Here is a 15,734-nt window from a genome sequence, read left to right on the forward strand (position 1 = left end):
TTACCACATCAATAGTAAGTTATTCAGATCACATATTAGGTTATTGAGTTGCAAATGTGTATTAATACACCCATAAGAGATTTGGCTATTTTACATGCTAATAAAATGAAGCCAATGAATGAGTGTAGGCCTACTCTTATTCAGTGAAGGCCCAATGCACCTTGCCACCTGCAAATGGTAAAATCATAATTCTGTTGTTGATGACTTTCTTAATAGGTCTAGGCCTACCTCAAATATTCTAATCTCTATATTGTGAAGTTGTCTATCTATATGAGTCTGGCAGGTGAGTGGCCATACACTATTGTAATGGGGGGGTTGAAAGAGAACCAAAAAGTGTGATTTATAGGTAGCCTACCTCATCTCCACATGTCACGAGAGAAATGGGAGAGAGAGGTCCCTGGCAGAATAGACGCTGAAGGAGTGGAGGGGAGGGAGATGTGGGTCGAGTTTCAGCTCCACTGGGGGTCGGGGGGAGGACTGGTATTTTGGAATATACGAAGATTCGTAGAAGGCACAGTGGACATAAAACCACGGTTCTTGCTCTGACGCGGTGGGTGTAAAGTGCCGGCTGGGGCCCCGCGTTGGATTCCACTTCGATTTTGGAAGGTTGACTGCATGGTTCCCTTGTAGTCTCTGGGAACACACATTACACACCGCTGAAAGAGAGCTGCGTCTGCTCTGTCCCATCTTTTTCGTCACCCAAGGTCCTGCATGTCTAATATTTAGACATGTTCAGCTTTGTGGATTCACGGACTGTTCTGCTACTTGTAGCATCCCAAGTTGTTTTACTATCCATTGTCAGATGTCAGGAAGAGGATGACCGTAAGTTGCATCTTTCTGTAGAATTTTCTTTTGGATTCTTCTGATGATCGCATTTTATCAACTAATCTTTTTTCTTTCTGTATGTCTGTGGCACTACCTTGGTATTTAAAGTGTGCAGTTTCTGCGCAATTCTTGCCTGCAAAATGAATAGGCCGAGTATTGAATGTAAAACTGCTGAGAACAAGATATGATATACAACATATATCAACATTGACATTGATGGAAGGCACATACTCAGAAAAGTATTGGTCAGTCATTGGAGGAATTGCACAATTATGAATTACAATTCTTGCAGATACAATTCAGAGATTAAATGTGATTTATCTGGACTGTTATACTGTCCATGATGTCAAATTAAGAAATGACTATTTAAATAATGGTATTGAATTGAACAGTATATGCTAATACTGGTTTGATATTGACATAGTTAATTACAACATGTTAATTACATTGTAAGTGTTTGCAGATATACAGGGCCTATACATTGAAATAGTTTTTTGGGGGAACATAGGTGAGGCTATCAAGGCACATCCGTGTGGGATGGAGGACCAGGTGAACAAGTGTGCGTTTGTTTCACTACTGGATATTCACTGTGGATCCCGTCGCTGCACAAGCACTCTCTCTAGTGCCAGTATTTAACAGCACTAATCTATTTACATCAGACAGACACAGTGGCTCTCTTGAGATGCTTTGGCAGTTCCTTAGCTTTTTAGGCAATTTAGAGCAGTTTTACTGTTGTTCAGAGTGGCATTTACCATCCTGAGAAAACAACATTATCAGTTCTGATTTCAAATGAATAGTTATATTGTTTAAGGTGACTATTTGTTAGAATTGAGCGATTGAAATTGCTTGAGTTTCTGGGTGGTGGCTGAAATACTGTAGATGAAATAGTTCATCATTTAAAGAGACAGGGTCAGACACATCTTGACCCCAGACGAGCAGGCTCAAAGGGTAGCAGGAAGTGAATGGCAGTTGGTCACTTAATGAGAGAGGAGTAGGTGCTTTATGAACAAACTTTGGAACAGGATACTCTCTGTATGTCACTAGAGAGATGGGCTATACTACATCATGCAATGTGTAATATATAATGTGCTGCTTTATAATCAACGTATTCATGGACCTGTGCTACATAGGCTATAATTTGTCATCCATTTAGTACCCCGAATAAGAGAATGTAGGGGCCACATGCTCAGTGTAGTGGTAGTTTAAGCCTTTAGTAATGAATTAGGGATCGTGTGTCCATATATATCTCACCACAACTCAAAGAAAAGTTGTGGAACAACACGTCACCAACCAACCCCACCTTCTGTGGGGAAAGCTTAAATGGACTACTCATGTTATATAGTATAGTTTGGTAGCAGGTATGTGATAAGAACCACTTTTACACTATTGCAAGAAAAACAAATAGTTATAATTCGTTATATTTAGCAGGCCAAACCTGAGACCCTATGCATGAAAGCTCCCCATTCTTAATTGTCCAATGTGTCTGAACTGGTGCTTGACACAGCTATGCGATCCAGATGGAGAATTTATGAAGGACCCCCTGTTTACTTAGGGCAGCAGCTTGCCATTGGGCACAGTCTCCCAATGTGAGGGACTCATTCATGCAGGTCCATTGGTCACCAGAGAGTGCAGCAGGCCTACAGGTTAAATATACTCACTCCACTGGGACAAAAATACCTACTACTGCCTTTAAATGGCACTGCTAAATGTACTCTTTGTTGGCTGCATTGAAGCTGCTTTCTGCATATGATTACTGTAATCTGAATGGATGTTTCTGGTGCTTTGGCTTCCTTCTAAATTAATAAATCTAGCAGTTTGCGTGCAGGATAAATAAACCTGGATGAGGCTTCCTGAGCTGTGCTGTTTTATGAAAATAAACCTCAGGCTGGTGGTTAGAGCGTGTGAGACTGAGGCCCCCAGGTAAAACCAATGTCCCGAATCAGCACCCACCCAGACCAATGCCTTGACAGATCCTGTCTGCTCATGCTACCAATTCATGTTGAAGAGTTTTGAGATGAGTCTATTAGGCCTAATACCTGGATATGATGGACATATTGATGCCATACGTTTTTGATTAATTATGCTGATATGCTTCTGTCTTTAATGTGGTTGATAACTCTCCCAAGCTGTGTGTGAAGTCATGTGAGTGAGAGTGTTGTGATGCTGTGTGCTGTGGTGTTGTGATGCTGTGATGCTGTGGTGTTGTGATGCTGTGGTGTTGTGATGATGTGTGCTGTGCATGGGGTGTAAATTAGGCCTCATGATAAGCTGATAACTTGTGTCTCTCTCCCTCTCCCTCTTCCTCCCAACTGCCACCACTCACCTCCACCCCTGTCTCTCTGTGACCCCCACCCCTCTCCTCCACCATCTTGCACGCAATGCCCATCATGCTTGCCCTCTAACCTATCCTGCCATTTTCTTTTACCCATGCCACCCCCTCATGCTCCCTCCCCTCACCTAACTACTATGATCACTGTCGTGCCCTCTTTGCCAACCCCCCACCCCACCACCACCACCCTCCACCCCATCTCTGCCCCATGCCCTCTGTACCACCCCCTGGTGGTGGCCACAGAGGAGGCAGGCTCCTGCATCCAGGATGACCATCGTTATAATGATAAGGATGTGTGGAAGCCGGAGCCGTGTCGTATCTGTGTGTGTGACAGCGGGTCAGTGTTGTGTGATGAGATCATCTGCGAGGAGATAAAAGAGTGTGCCAACCCCATCATCCAACCTGGAGAGTGCTGCCCCATCTGCCCTGCGGACGCCAGCGCCCCCACTGGTTGTCATTTATTTATTCACACATTCATAAATAAATGACTGTGCCCTTAACATGCCAACACTTTTGAATGGGGAAGTAAATGGCAGTTAAGATGTTAACTGGGGTTAACAGGTCCCCAGTAGTTTATTGTACTGTACATGACTTTGGTGTGCAGACATGAGTCTGGACAGGAGTCAGGACAGATTTTGTGGCTCATAAATTGATACTAAAGGTATTTACAAGTAGCTAGCTGTGATGTTCCCTATTCAAAAGTGTTACCTTTTCCCCTGCTTGTTTTGGGTTGGAGACTAAACCTGCAACATCCTCTGGATATCCCTCTCTATGGATGTTCACTTTATGAGGAGTTTAATCCCTTAGTCGTGGCATCTGGTTTCCACCAGAAACAACAAGGGTCAACAATGAAAATGACACACTTCTAAGTTTGCTTTCATTTTAGTGGCGGGTGGCTAAGAAGCCTCAGAACCTATGGGAGCCTGTGTTATCCTGAGCTGCCAATCACTGTCTCATTTTGTCCAATGGAAGCTCCGTTCCCACCACATCAAAGCGATCCTATTGGGTGAAGTAAGACAATGTGTGACAACACATGATAGTCCCACCAACTTTGGGGTTCTGAAGTTGAATTTCTTCCATCACTAGTGTGTATACATAACATTTGGACTGCTTTGCCCTTTTTTTGAAGACACATTTTCTATAGCATCATCTTTTTAAACACCTATCACGTATTACTCCTGTCATGTATGGATATGATCCTATTTCCAGTGACACACATGGGAGAGTCATTACTGTCCTTCACATTACCAGACTTGACCCAACCTACTCCCAGGCTCAACACACAATATATAACATTAGCAAAGAGAAGAGATGCAAAGATAGTAAAATATTATAATACTCAATATTATCCTATCAAGATTCTAAGATATGTTTACTTTCAACGTAGAATAGTCATATTTCAGTCATTGTCTATGTGTTATGTCTTTCTTTTCTGAAACAATCATTTTCATGCATTTTGAAAGATGTAGAAGTGTCTTTAAAAACTAAATTGTAATGACTTTAAGTACTTGAGGATATGTATCATCAATCTATCGTAATAACCATGTAGTGTGACATTTCATAACAGGATGCTTTCCTCCCTAAGGCCATTTATGCTTTGAACTCCATAGGCTGTGTCAATGTTCTCAGTTGTAGGCTCCAAAATACGCTATAGAGACAAATCTCTTTGGTATCCACTACACACTGAGGATTTGATCCAAACATCTGTCCCATCCTCTGGCTTTGCTTGCTTCTGCTCCATCTCCCTCAACATGGAACTACAGCTTACCCTCCAACACACTCTGGAAGGTTCTCAGACTCTAGGGTTTGGAGTACAGTCTTTGGTTTCCATTGGTTTCCACAGGTGTGGCTTTTAATCTGGGGTTTTCAACCCCTGGAGGTTTGGCCCATTCACACAGCAATCCTGCAGTCTCAGGTTCACCCTTTTTAATGTTATTTTCTCTCTCTTCCTCATCCCATGCATCTGCAACAACAGACGTGGCGATTGGTGCTAAGGTGAGACCATGGGCAACGATGATATGACAGCTATTCTGAAAGCTGTTCTGGACAAATCACAATTGAATGATATTTTCTGTTGTTGGATCAGCAATGTGTTATTTTAGACAATGTATCATATTTCACACTGTATCATATTACGTGATCATCTAAACGCTGCATCCACACACACAGACTAAACAACACTCAGACTAAACAACACTCAGACTTACATGATGTGAGTATGTCATAATACAGATACGTTTAAATTATGACCACTGACTTTCTTGTTAATTTACTCTATTAGGGCCAGAAGGGGGAACCCGGCGAGATTGCAGATGTAAGTATGCACCCTCAGCTTTACAGTTTAGTCAAATTATTTAGCTGCTATTCTTGACACAGGGGATCTCTTGATTTGTATTATCTCACGCACTGATTACTTCTCAGTATCGTTCATGGATACGACGATAGCTTATGGGCTGCACTATAGCTCATGCTTACTCAGAAAGACATCAGAAGGTTATTTTGTCCATCAAATCTAAGTGAAGGCACTGAAGGTTCTTTTTAAGTACCCATGCATGCCATTGCCAAGCATTCGCGAACAACTGCATATAAAGCTTTTCAAGACTATGTGACTGTTACAATAGCCTCACTTAAAACTCACATACATGCAGTAAAGCTATCCAAGTCAGTATCTGGGTTGACTCTCCTCAGCATCTTGGATGGACTGTGGATGGACAGGCAACATTCCATTGAGTGTTACGGATTACCAATTTGCACATTGTTCTTCTTCTTTTTGGGAATGATATGATTCCAAGAAAGCCAAAGCCTCCAGTTGATAAGTGATTGGCTACCATGCTTTGAACCTGGAGTTTTTTTAGGGCCTTGAATGACAACATGGAAGGAAGCCTACATTCCTCTGAAATAATGGATCCAAACCAATCACCATACATCCATTTAGTAACATTTTTATTCACTGGTATGCAAGGATTCTTGGAAAACGAACCCTGACAAGCAGAAGATGTTTTCAGCTAAACTAACTTGTCTGTCAACAGACTTCCTGGTGAAGTCTATTTTGTGCTGTTTGTCCATGGCCACAGTGTCCTGGAATGTTCTTTCCCAGCATCTTGGCTATTCAAATCAGTGCAACCCAACACTGTATCAAAGACATCAAGCCTTTCACAAGACTACTTTTATCCCAACAAGTGTTGATATCTGAGCAAGCTATCCTTTATGTTCCATTGTCCAGGTTGTAGGAGCAAATGGACCAGCAGGCCCTATGGTAAACATACTCTCATATATTTATTTGCTCATTTGTTTTATGAATTATAATGACGATTGTTTGAATACATTCCATGAAATATTATTTGTGTTGTATTTTGCCTTGCAGAATATCTTTCATGAGTTGTAATGTGCATCTTGCCCCAGCACAATATCCTTGATGAAGTACTATTGGTCATCCTAATATGTTTGTTTGCGCAGGGCCCCTCAGGCGAGCAGGGACCTCGTGGATCAGCCGGAGCTAAGGGTGATAAGGTAAGACACAGAATCCCTGTAACTTTTAGGAATCCGTCTGTGGTGTGGACTGAAATCAAGGCTAACCATTCAACATCTGTAATTGCTGTGAGAGATCACTGCATAGTTTATTATGTATGAGACTTTGAATTTAGCTCCACGATAGTAAGATATATATGCTGCATTATTTTGTAAAACCTCCCCAATATGGAGAAGATTCTCCTTTATAATTACAAAAAAATACAATAAGATTCAAACAACATAGTGGCATGCATTCCTAAAGCACCTCAAAATGTTCTCTGCAATTATTCACCATTGGCCAGGCTAGTAATGCAGCAAATTGAAAGGTTAATTGATGCATTACAGTTGATTGACTGGTTGATTGGTTGATTGATTGACTGATTTGTTGATTGATTCCAAACAGAATAACATTCAGTCATAATACTGGACATGCTTAGGTATTGAACTCATTGTTGAATGCGTTTGTCCCTCTCTCATTTTCCCTAGGGAAATGTTGGCCCCAGAGGCAGAGATGGCGAGCCTGGCACCCCCGGGAACCCCGGACCCCCTGGCCCACCCGGACCTAACGGACCTCCAGGCCTTGGTGGGGTAAGTGGCATGAGACAAAGGACAGGACAGTAGATCAGTGGGGGAGGACGTCACCACCGCAAAACTCTGTGTCTTTGTCTGTGTGGTGCAGAGAAGCACTCTGCACTCCATGTTGACAGACTGTGGCAGTAGAGCATCGGGAATACTCTAATTGTCAGAAGTGTGTGTGTGTGTGTGTGTGTGTGTGTGTGTGTGTGTGTGTGTGTGTGTGTGTGTGTGTGTGTGTGTGTGTGTATGTGTGTGTGTGTGTGTGTGTGTGTGTGTGTGTGGTGTGTGCATGTGAAAGAGACTAAGCTATAAGCCTATGTGCTGCTCTATGTGTTAGTAGAATAAGGATCGAGAAAGAAAGATGGATGACACATTGCTAAGCTACCGTACCACAGTCAATCTCACCATTATTATCCCTCCTGACAACTACTAAGTAAATGTGCTACCATATTGTTTGTTGCGCCAGAGCAGTAGTGAGGCAGAAATACAGCCTGTGAAAGCTTTGGTAGACACCAGGGGGCAGTGAATCTACTGTAGACGCTGTCAATTCAGTAACAATGTCCCCTTACCTTTCTGCAGAACTTTGCTGCTCAGATGGCTGGTGGATTCGACGAGAAAGCTGGAGGTGCACAGATGGGAGTGATGCAAGGACCTATGGTAAGGGGACAGGAGACGTTACTGTACATGAACATAACAGAATCCAGAGGGGTTCAAAATATTTCAAAATGAATGAATGAAAAACATAAAATCATAGTTTTAAGCTAAATAGATAGGTAGGTATATGGTGACTGTAGGGTGGTAGTAGCATGCTGTATTACAGACTTGAAGCCAGACTGCCACCTTGTGGTGAAAATGAACCACTGTATGCTATCCATCAACCCATTGACATGTACTGTATTTATTTTCCTTCTTTGTTCTCATACCACCATACAACTACAGGCTGAGAACGAACTTATTGTGCAACATCATAAGACACATAGACCATGCTATTTGGATACAATGGCTTGCCTGACAATTCAAAGGGTTTTGTCTTAAGACATGACTAATTATCAAATATCCCAACAGTTTTTGAGCTATAAATTGTTATAAATATTATGTATTTCCTCTCCCTCTGTAGGGCCCTATGGGTCCCCGTGGTCCACCTGGCCCTTCTGGAGCCCCTGTAAGTATACACACCTTCCTTACTGCGGGCTGGACACCTCTCTAAGCCTTAGTAATAACCACAACAGAAGGACAATGTTGTGTAATTGCTACTGTAATTTAATAGCTACTGACATTGTGTTAGATGTCTATGTACATACGCCTCAGTCCTGTAGAATAGTACATGACCCTTTAGCCTTCGGTATTGGATGGTTAAGACATTATTTTATGGCTTATCTGTATCCTAATATGCGGTATGGATCCATATTGTGGACACCCTAGGCCAATAACAATATGCAGACTATCAGGATGTCTGTGACTAAATGTTCCTTCTAATCAATTCCAGGGCCCACAAGGTTTCCAAGGTAACCCCGGAGAGACTGGAGAGCCAGGCCCAGCTGTGAGTATCCAAAACTATCCCAGGGTGCACCGCAAATCTCGGTGTCACGATAACAACATAGAATTAGAATGCGTAGACCTTGGCAGCAACACCGGCGCATTCTAGTATTAGCTATCTAGGGAGTAATTTTCCATTGTACGCTATATGATTGCATACTTACCACATGAAACAGAGAAATGAGGGTTTATAGTGAAAGTGTCTAATAAACCCACTCAGATGGGCAATATAATTCATACATTCTCATCCTCAGCACTGATAGTTTTTTTAAGCATTTTGTTTCTATAAAAAGACCTTATGCAACCCAAGTTGACCTAGAATCCCTGACCTGTAGAAGTGGATGGAATGTCTGCCTATGTGAGGATCACATGGACCTCCATCCCCCACAGAGTTCAAGTGAAAATCACCAACATCATTACCCTTCCTTAAAATCAAACCACTAGCAACAGGAAAATAAAAATAGACAGGGTTTCCTTTTTAACATAACTGTCTGCTACATAACAGTTTCATTAGAGTCAAGGTTGAATGCACTAAAGTTATGATGTAAATGTGGAATGGCGTTGTTTCATTTTAGTTAACTATGGGAAGGTAGCTTCTTACACTAGTTTGTTCTTAGTCACAACAATTAAGCCTACAACCTCCAGCCTAAACAATAACAAACACCTCTCTCTCCCTATAACAGGGCCCACTGGGACCACACGGACCACCCGGACCTTCTGGCAAACCAGGAAGTGATGTAAGTATTGTCATCTTCATCAACAAAACCAGATCCACGGCTCAGGTCTGAGTTCTGTTGTCAAAGCCATGCTCAAGTAGAGCACAAGCACACACCATGTTATTTTCACTCTGAGGACAACGAGGACAAAAGGCTTCACTATCACATGTAGAGCTCTAAATATGCTGTGTTACTTCAATTGTGTTATGTACATAGAGCGCATTAACAAAGAGTGCCTGCCCAAACTATCATTCACCTATTGACTTGCCATACTCCAGTAACCTGAGTGACAGTCTGTTTCTGCTCTCCTGCCAACTTCTTATGATATTGTCATGCTTGACAATGAGAATGGAGTAGGCAAAAGGACAAACAGATCTGGGACCAGGCCATACTCCAGTGCCCCTTGTTCCATCATGAAGAGTGGACCTTGTTTTTCCCCCACTGTTTAAAACCACAAGCATGATTCTCTTTGACACAGTATCACGAAGCAGTCCACAAAGCACCACACTTGCCTACCATTGTCCCTCATTGAATATCTATAGTGCAAATAATCTTCAGCTCTATGTCCACAATCTGCAGTCCCATATTTACCTCCCCCCAACCCCCATCATGTTCACAAATATGTCCACCAGGGGGCATTCTCTTCCTGAGCTGAATTCGTCTGCTTGAAATATAAAATGTGAAAAGTTCTCTTGGACATTTATTATGCAGTTGATACACTCCTGATAATCATACCTATAATCATAATCAATCATTACTCCCTCTCTTTATTTCTAGGGTGAGGCTGGCAAACCTGGAAAGGCTGGTGAGCGTGGACCTGCAGGACCTCAGGTAAACAGAGAGACATAGAGCATAGTCCCAAAAAGTATACAAAACCATGTCCAAAACATTAGAGCACATTGCCATGGATCATCGCTCTCTAGTTTTTATCATCAATTGCCTTTGTTACATCTTAATATTTCCTGATTAATTAAATTCAATTAATCATTCAATATCTTAAGATAGAAGTTCCTTTAACAGATGAATCCCACACAGAATCCTTCAATATCTAATTTATCTCTTTATTTCAGGGAGCTCGTGGATTCCCCGGAACTCCTGGTCTTCCTGGAATCAAAGGACACAGGGTGGGAGTTTCATCATGCGTCATTTATAATCACAACTCCATCAGCAAGGATATTATGATGTTACACGTTCAACATGATTAGCAAGACAAAAGATGAGCTAATTAGTGTTAATTGATCAGTCTAATGAGACGGATGTAGATTAAGTGTCTCTCTGTGTCTGTCTGTCTGCCTGTCTGTGTGTAGGGTCATCCTGGTCTGGATGGAGCTAAGGGAGAAGGCGGTGCTGCTGGAGCCAAGGTAAGACTGCCAACTAGATCTTCAACTCATCAAATCTTTTCATTTCTATTCCTGTGTCTGACTATCTGACTGACTGTCTGATTAGCAGTCTGATTGGCTGACAGACTGACTGTGTCGTCTCTATAGGGTGAGGGTGGTGCTCCCGGAGAGAACGGTGCGTCTGGACCAATGGTAAGAGAGCAGTACACCTGTGCATTACCTGAATAATATGAGTAAAAAGCTCTTATTCACCTACTGTTTTGCTTAACGTGACCAAGCTAAGTGTTCATCTTGTGTCTCTGTCTCCTGTAGGGACCACGTGGTCTGCCTGGCGAGAGGGGCCGTCCCGGACCTTCTGGAACTGCTGTGAGTAACACAGACATGTGCCTTTAACTCTCTCTGATATAAATGCACTCTTGAATAATACATGAACTCAACAATTCAGGTAATTACACACCAAATGATCCAAAGCCCTGAATGATATGCATAATATTTTTGAGGATTTATGTGCCCAATCCCAATCAATCCTAACCAGACCCAGTGATATTCTGTACACTAGCCTACCAGACAATCCCAGCCCAGTGTTTAGGACTATCTCTTTGGTTAATGTGGACACCTGATGAAGACCTACTCAATATGTGCTGTGTAGCAAATCAATTAGTCAAAATTACAATTATGTTTAGGTTAACCTTCTTAATGGTGTAAATGTGTCCATCGATAAACACCCAGAGTACTGTACCATCATAATGTTTCCCATGTCTGCTCTCTCCTCAGGGTGCCCGAGGTAATGATGGCTTGCCTGGCCCTGCTGGTCCTCCCGTACGTATTGCACTCTTCGTGTTGCTTCCTCACTGTCTCAAAGACATATAGCTTTTATTATTATTGTACAAAAGTGGTTTCAAACCAGGGGGACTAGGGCCCCTGGGGTAGTTGACCTATCCACAGGGGGTACTTGAGAAGTCTCATGAGAACGTAGGCCTACTGGTATAATGCATGAGGAGGTACTTCAGGGGCACTCCAGGGAAAGCAAAATTCAGTTGGTGGTACAGTAGCCGAAAAAGGTTGGGAACCACTGCTGTACAAGATACCGTCAATGCAATGCAGAGATCAATTATGCACTTCATGTATTATAACACAATCACAATTGTACACATTTTCAAATACTTTTGAATAGATTTAGAATTGCTTGACTGTTTCTTCCAGTCAATGTTGTATTTTTTGTGCAATAATAGCAAAATCAGGAATTTGTACATTTGTTAACTGACCTCTGATCCCTACAGGGGCCCGTTGGGCCTGCTGGAGCACCCGGTTTCCCTGGATCCCCAGGAGCCAAGGTTTGTACTATTTGCAATTATGTTTCTATCATGCATCATGTCAGTCCTAACCTGATTGAATCCAATGGAAGCCTATTGATGTGACAAACGGTGTGTCTGAGGAATTCCCAATCATCAGGTGAGACACTTAATTCCACTACAACACTAGTGAACAGCTCAACACTAGTGAATAGCTCTAATAAGATGATCAATAATGATAAGCTGCAATGAGATGAGATTCTCAGAGTCACTCTACCTCAAGGACACATTGAACAGTCACTGTAGATCTGTCGATCACGTCTCTGGGAGGCAATGAGCTCCAATCACCATACCATTTTACTTCATCACTGAGTACAGTTTGAATAACAGTTACACAGAGAAGCAACAACAGTCCTAATGGTCCTCTGAATCTCTTCCATCCCACAGGGAGAAGCTGGCCCCACTGGTGCACGTGGAACTGAGGGTGCACAGGGGCCCCGTGGAGAGGCTGGTACACCCGGATCTCCTGGACCTGCTGGTGCCTCAGTACGTAACATCCAGGCAATCTGTGATAAAGTCTGAAGTGCATTATCTCACACTGATCATCTCTCATCAATTAACTGATGCATTATTTTCATCTCTTCACCTTGTCTCTGCTTCTTTGTTCCTTTAGGGCAACCCTGGTACTGATGGTATCCCTGGAGCTAAAGGATCTGCTGTAAGCATATTCTTACACTATTTGGGTTTAGAATGTACCCTCTACACTCTTTATATACTCAGCATGAAATAAACACTGATCTTAGTTCATTATCAGTCTACTGCTCAGTCAGTAATATTCAATTACTTTATCTCTCTTTCTGTAGGGAGCTTCTGGAATTGCTGGTGCACCTGGTTTTCCCGGACCCCGTGGCCCCCCCGGACCTCAGGGAGCAACAGGACCTCTTGGACCCAAGGGACAGTCTGTAAGTCCCCTATATTCACCCCAAAACCTGGACACACCAATTATATGTTGGTGGTGCTGTAGGTTGGTTTACATTGGTTAGTCTTGGAGGGTGTATAGGGAGGTGGGGTCATGACAGATAATGTGCTGTGGATAACATTGCTCCTATTTCAGATGTTTTTGACTTTGCACCTGTTTATGTTGTAGGGAGACCCCGGTATTCCTGGCTTCAAAGGAGAGGCTGGTCCCAAGGGAGAGCTTGTGAGTTCTGTTTTGATGGAACATATATCATTCATATCAAATCTGCACTTTTTCATTCTACTGTTTGAAATTAATCTGCTATCTTCTTGGTCACCCCCTGTAGGGCCCTGCTGGTCCCCAAGGCGCCCTTGGCCCCGCTGGCGAGGAGGGCAAGAGAGGAGCAAGAGGAGAGCCCGGTGCTGCTGGACCACTTGGACCTCCTGGCGAGAGAGTAAGAATCTGAATCATCACAGATCTCACCACAGATGTTTATGTTTTTGTTCTGAGTCATTGGGTCATATCAGTTCTTCCCATATCCTATTCCTCATCATGGAAATCTTCTCTCTTCTCTCTGTCCTTGTTTCTAGGGAGCTCCTGGTAACCGTGGTTTCCCAGGTCAGGATGGTCTTGCTGGTTCTAAGGTGGGTCTTGACACTTTTACAGTTCTCAATGACATCCAGGAATGGACAGAAGTAGTTGCAAAATCACAATAACAAATTCTACTTAATGAGTCCCTAACTGTAAGATGTCGTTGTAGACCGCTGAGTAGTTTCAAAACAACCAAACCTGTTATATTGTACTGCTGGTATCCTGTTGTAGCAGCTATATAATACAATAGCCAGTCACAGTTTATAAACAATGTTGTTTAAGCTTGAATGATGAATGCATAACACTAATACCTCTCTTTCTCTCCACTCTTCCTCCACAGGGAGCCCCTGGTGACCGTGGTGTTCCCGGCGTGGGTGGGCCTAAGGGAGGCACTGGTGACCCCGGCCGCACAGGAGAGCCTGGTCTTCCTGGAGCCAGAGTGAGTAGTAGTACCTCAGGTCCCCACCACATCCATCATCACAACCAGCCAGAACAAGAGCTGTGGCTCAGCATGTCAGCCTTCATGTATTGGGTTGACACTCTCTCATTGTTTGTGATGCTCACAGGGTCTTACTGGTCGCCCTGGAGATGCTGGTCCTCAAGGCAAAGTTGGTCCTGGTGTAAGTATGCCTCTTTCCCCGTCTAGACCACATACTGTATTCCACTCAAACATTTTGCCATACAATTAACCAAGATTTGGTGCAGTAATACAGAGTTTTCCTTTCTAAACCCATGAGATGTATAAGATGTACAAGATCTCACTGGAGGGACCACCCGAGTGGCGCAGCGGTCTAAGGCACTGCATCGCAGTGGTAGAGGCGTCACTACAGACCCGGATTCTATCCCGGGCTGTATCACAACCGTCTGTGATCGGGAGTCCCATAGGCGGTGCATAATTGGCCCAGCATCGTCCGGGTTAGGGGAGGGTTTGGCTGGGTGGGCTTTACTTGGGTCATCGCGCTCTAGTGACTCCTTGTGGCGGGCCAGGTGCCAGCAGGCTGACCTCGGTCGTCAGGTGAACGGTGTTTCCTCCGACAGATTGGTGCTGCTGGTTTCCGGGTTAAGCAGGCGGTGTTAAGAAGCGCGGTTAGGAGGGTCATGTTTCAGAGGATGCATCACTCGACCTTCGCCTCCCGAGCCCGTTGGGGAGTTGCAGCGATGAGACAAAATCGAAATTGGGGAGAAAAGGGGGGTAAAATACAAAAAAAAACAAAATCTCGAGTGATGTTGACTTGCTCCTCTCTTCTCGGTGTGTGGTACTGTAGGGTGCTGCTGGTGAGGACGGTCGCCCCGGCCCACCTGGTCCTCAGGGAGCCCGTGGCCAACCTGGTGTGATGGGATTCCCTGGACCAAAGGGAGCCAATGTAAGTGTCACAGGGGATTCCAATAATGTTTTGATACCCAGAGGAAAGAAATTGCCTGTAGATTTGCCTCCAGCACCAGATACAGACAGTATCTGACAGTACAGGAAAATAACTATGTAAACGTCCCCATTAATTCCCCTTGCACTTGATGTCCATGCTTCTTCTCTGTGACTGACCAGTGTGTTTTTCTTTCAACAGGGTGAGCCTGGCAAGGCAGGAGAGAAGGGTCTTGTGGGTCGTCAAGGTCTGATAGTAAGTAGATTAACCTTTTAGATGACCTTCCTGTATCCCTTGGTCTTAGCGAAGTTGAGTTATTAACATCTGTGCAATTTTGGTGTTTAACCCCCACAAAGTTTCAAGAAATTAAACAGTGGAGGATCTGACACCGATCCTTTCCTTTGCTGTGGTGGTTCATGAAGAACTGATACATTTTCTCTCTCTGAACAGGGTCTGGCTGGTAAAGATGGTGAGACTGGTGCTGCTGGACCTCTCGGCCCTCCTGTAAGTGTTCAACCTCTGACAGACATATAAAGTATTTTAGACAGTTCTTAAGGAGACATCTATTTTAGACATGACAACTGCACTCCATAGTAATATAATCAGTTTATTTGGTGCACCCATAATATAAGTGTAGCCATAGTATCTGTAATAGCTAGCATCTGTCTTTGAGCATGAGAATGCAATGGCATTCCCAAAC

General features: G+C 43.4%; 1 protein-coding gene across 1 annotated transcript in view; it reads left to right on the forward strand.

The window, feature by feature from the left end:
- The first annotated feature begins 516 nt into the window (after positions 1–516).
- LOC106566709 (uncharacterized) overlaps positions 517–15,734 on the forward strand; it is a 28,667-nt gene continuing 13,449 nt past the window's right edge. The window contains exons 1-28 of the mRNA XM_014135018.3: positions 517–822; positions 5,130–5,149; positions 5,436–5,468; positions 6,378–6,410; positions 6,611–6,664; positions 7,151–7,252; positions 7,820–7,897; positions 8,358–8,402; positions 8,727–8,780; positions 9,460–9,513; positions 10,270–10,323; positions 10,563–10,616; positions 10,800–10,853; positions 10,980–11,024; positions 11,145–11,198; positions 11,607–11,651; positions 12,113–12,166; positions 12,572–12,670; positions 12,798–12,842; positions 12,988–13,086; positions 13,272–13,325; positions 13,429–13,536; positions 13,673–13,726; positions 14,014–14,112; positions 14,240–14,293; positions 14,939–15,037; positions 15,236–15,289; positions 15,485–15,538. Coding sequence (XP_013990493.1) covers positions 729–822; positions 5,130–5,149; positions 5,436–5,468; positions 6,378–6,410; positions 6,611–6,664; positions 7,151–7,252; positions 7,820–7,897; positions 8,358–8,402; positions 8,727–8,780; positions 9,460–9,513; positions 10,270–10,323; positions 10,563–10,616; positions 10,800–10,853; positions 10,980–11,024; positions 11,145–11,198; positions 11,607–11,651; positions 12,113–12,166; positions 12,572–12,670; positions 12,798–12,842; positions 12,988–13,086; positions 13,272–13,325; positions 13,429–13,536; positions 13,673–13,726; positions 14,014–14,112; positions 14,240–14,293; positions 14,939–15,037; positions 15,236–15,289; positions 15,485–15,538 — 1,746 coding nt within the window. The 5' untranslated portion in view covers positions 517–728. The remainder of the gene's footprint in view (positions 823–5,129; positions 5,150–5,435; positions 5,469–6,377; positions 6,411–6,610; positions 6,665–7,150; positions 7,253–7,819; positions 7,898–8,357; positions 8,403–8,726; positions 8,781–9,459; positions 9,514–10,269; positions 10,324–10,562; positions 10,617–10,799; positions 10,854–10,979; positions 11,025–11,144; positions 11,199–11,606; positions 11,652–12,112; positions 12,167–12,571; positions 12,671–12,797; positions 12,843–12,987; positions 13,087–13,271; positions 13,326–13,428; positions 13,537–13,672; positions 13,727–14,013; positions 14,113–14,239; positions 14,294–14,938; positions 15,038–15,235; positions 15,290–15,484; positions 15,539–15,734) is intronic.

This window comes from Salmo salar, chromosome 13 (assembly GCF_965601325.2).
Source record: "Salmo salar chromosome 13, fSalSal1, whole genome shotgun sequence".
Lineage (NCBI taxonomy): Eukaryota > Metazoa > Chordata > Actinopteri > Salmoniformes > Salmonidae > Salmo > Salmo salar.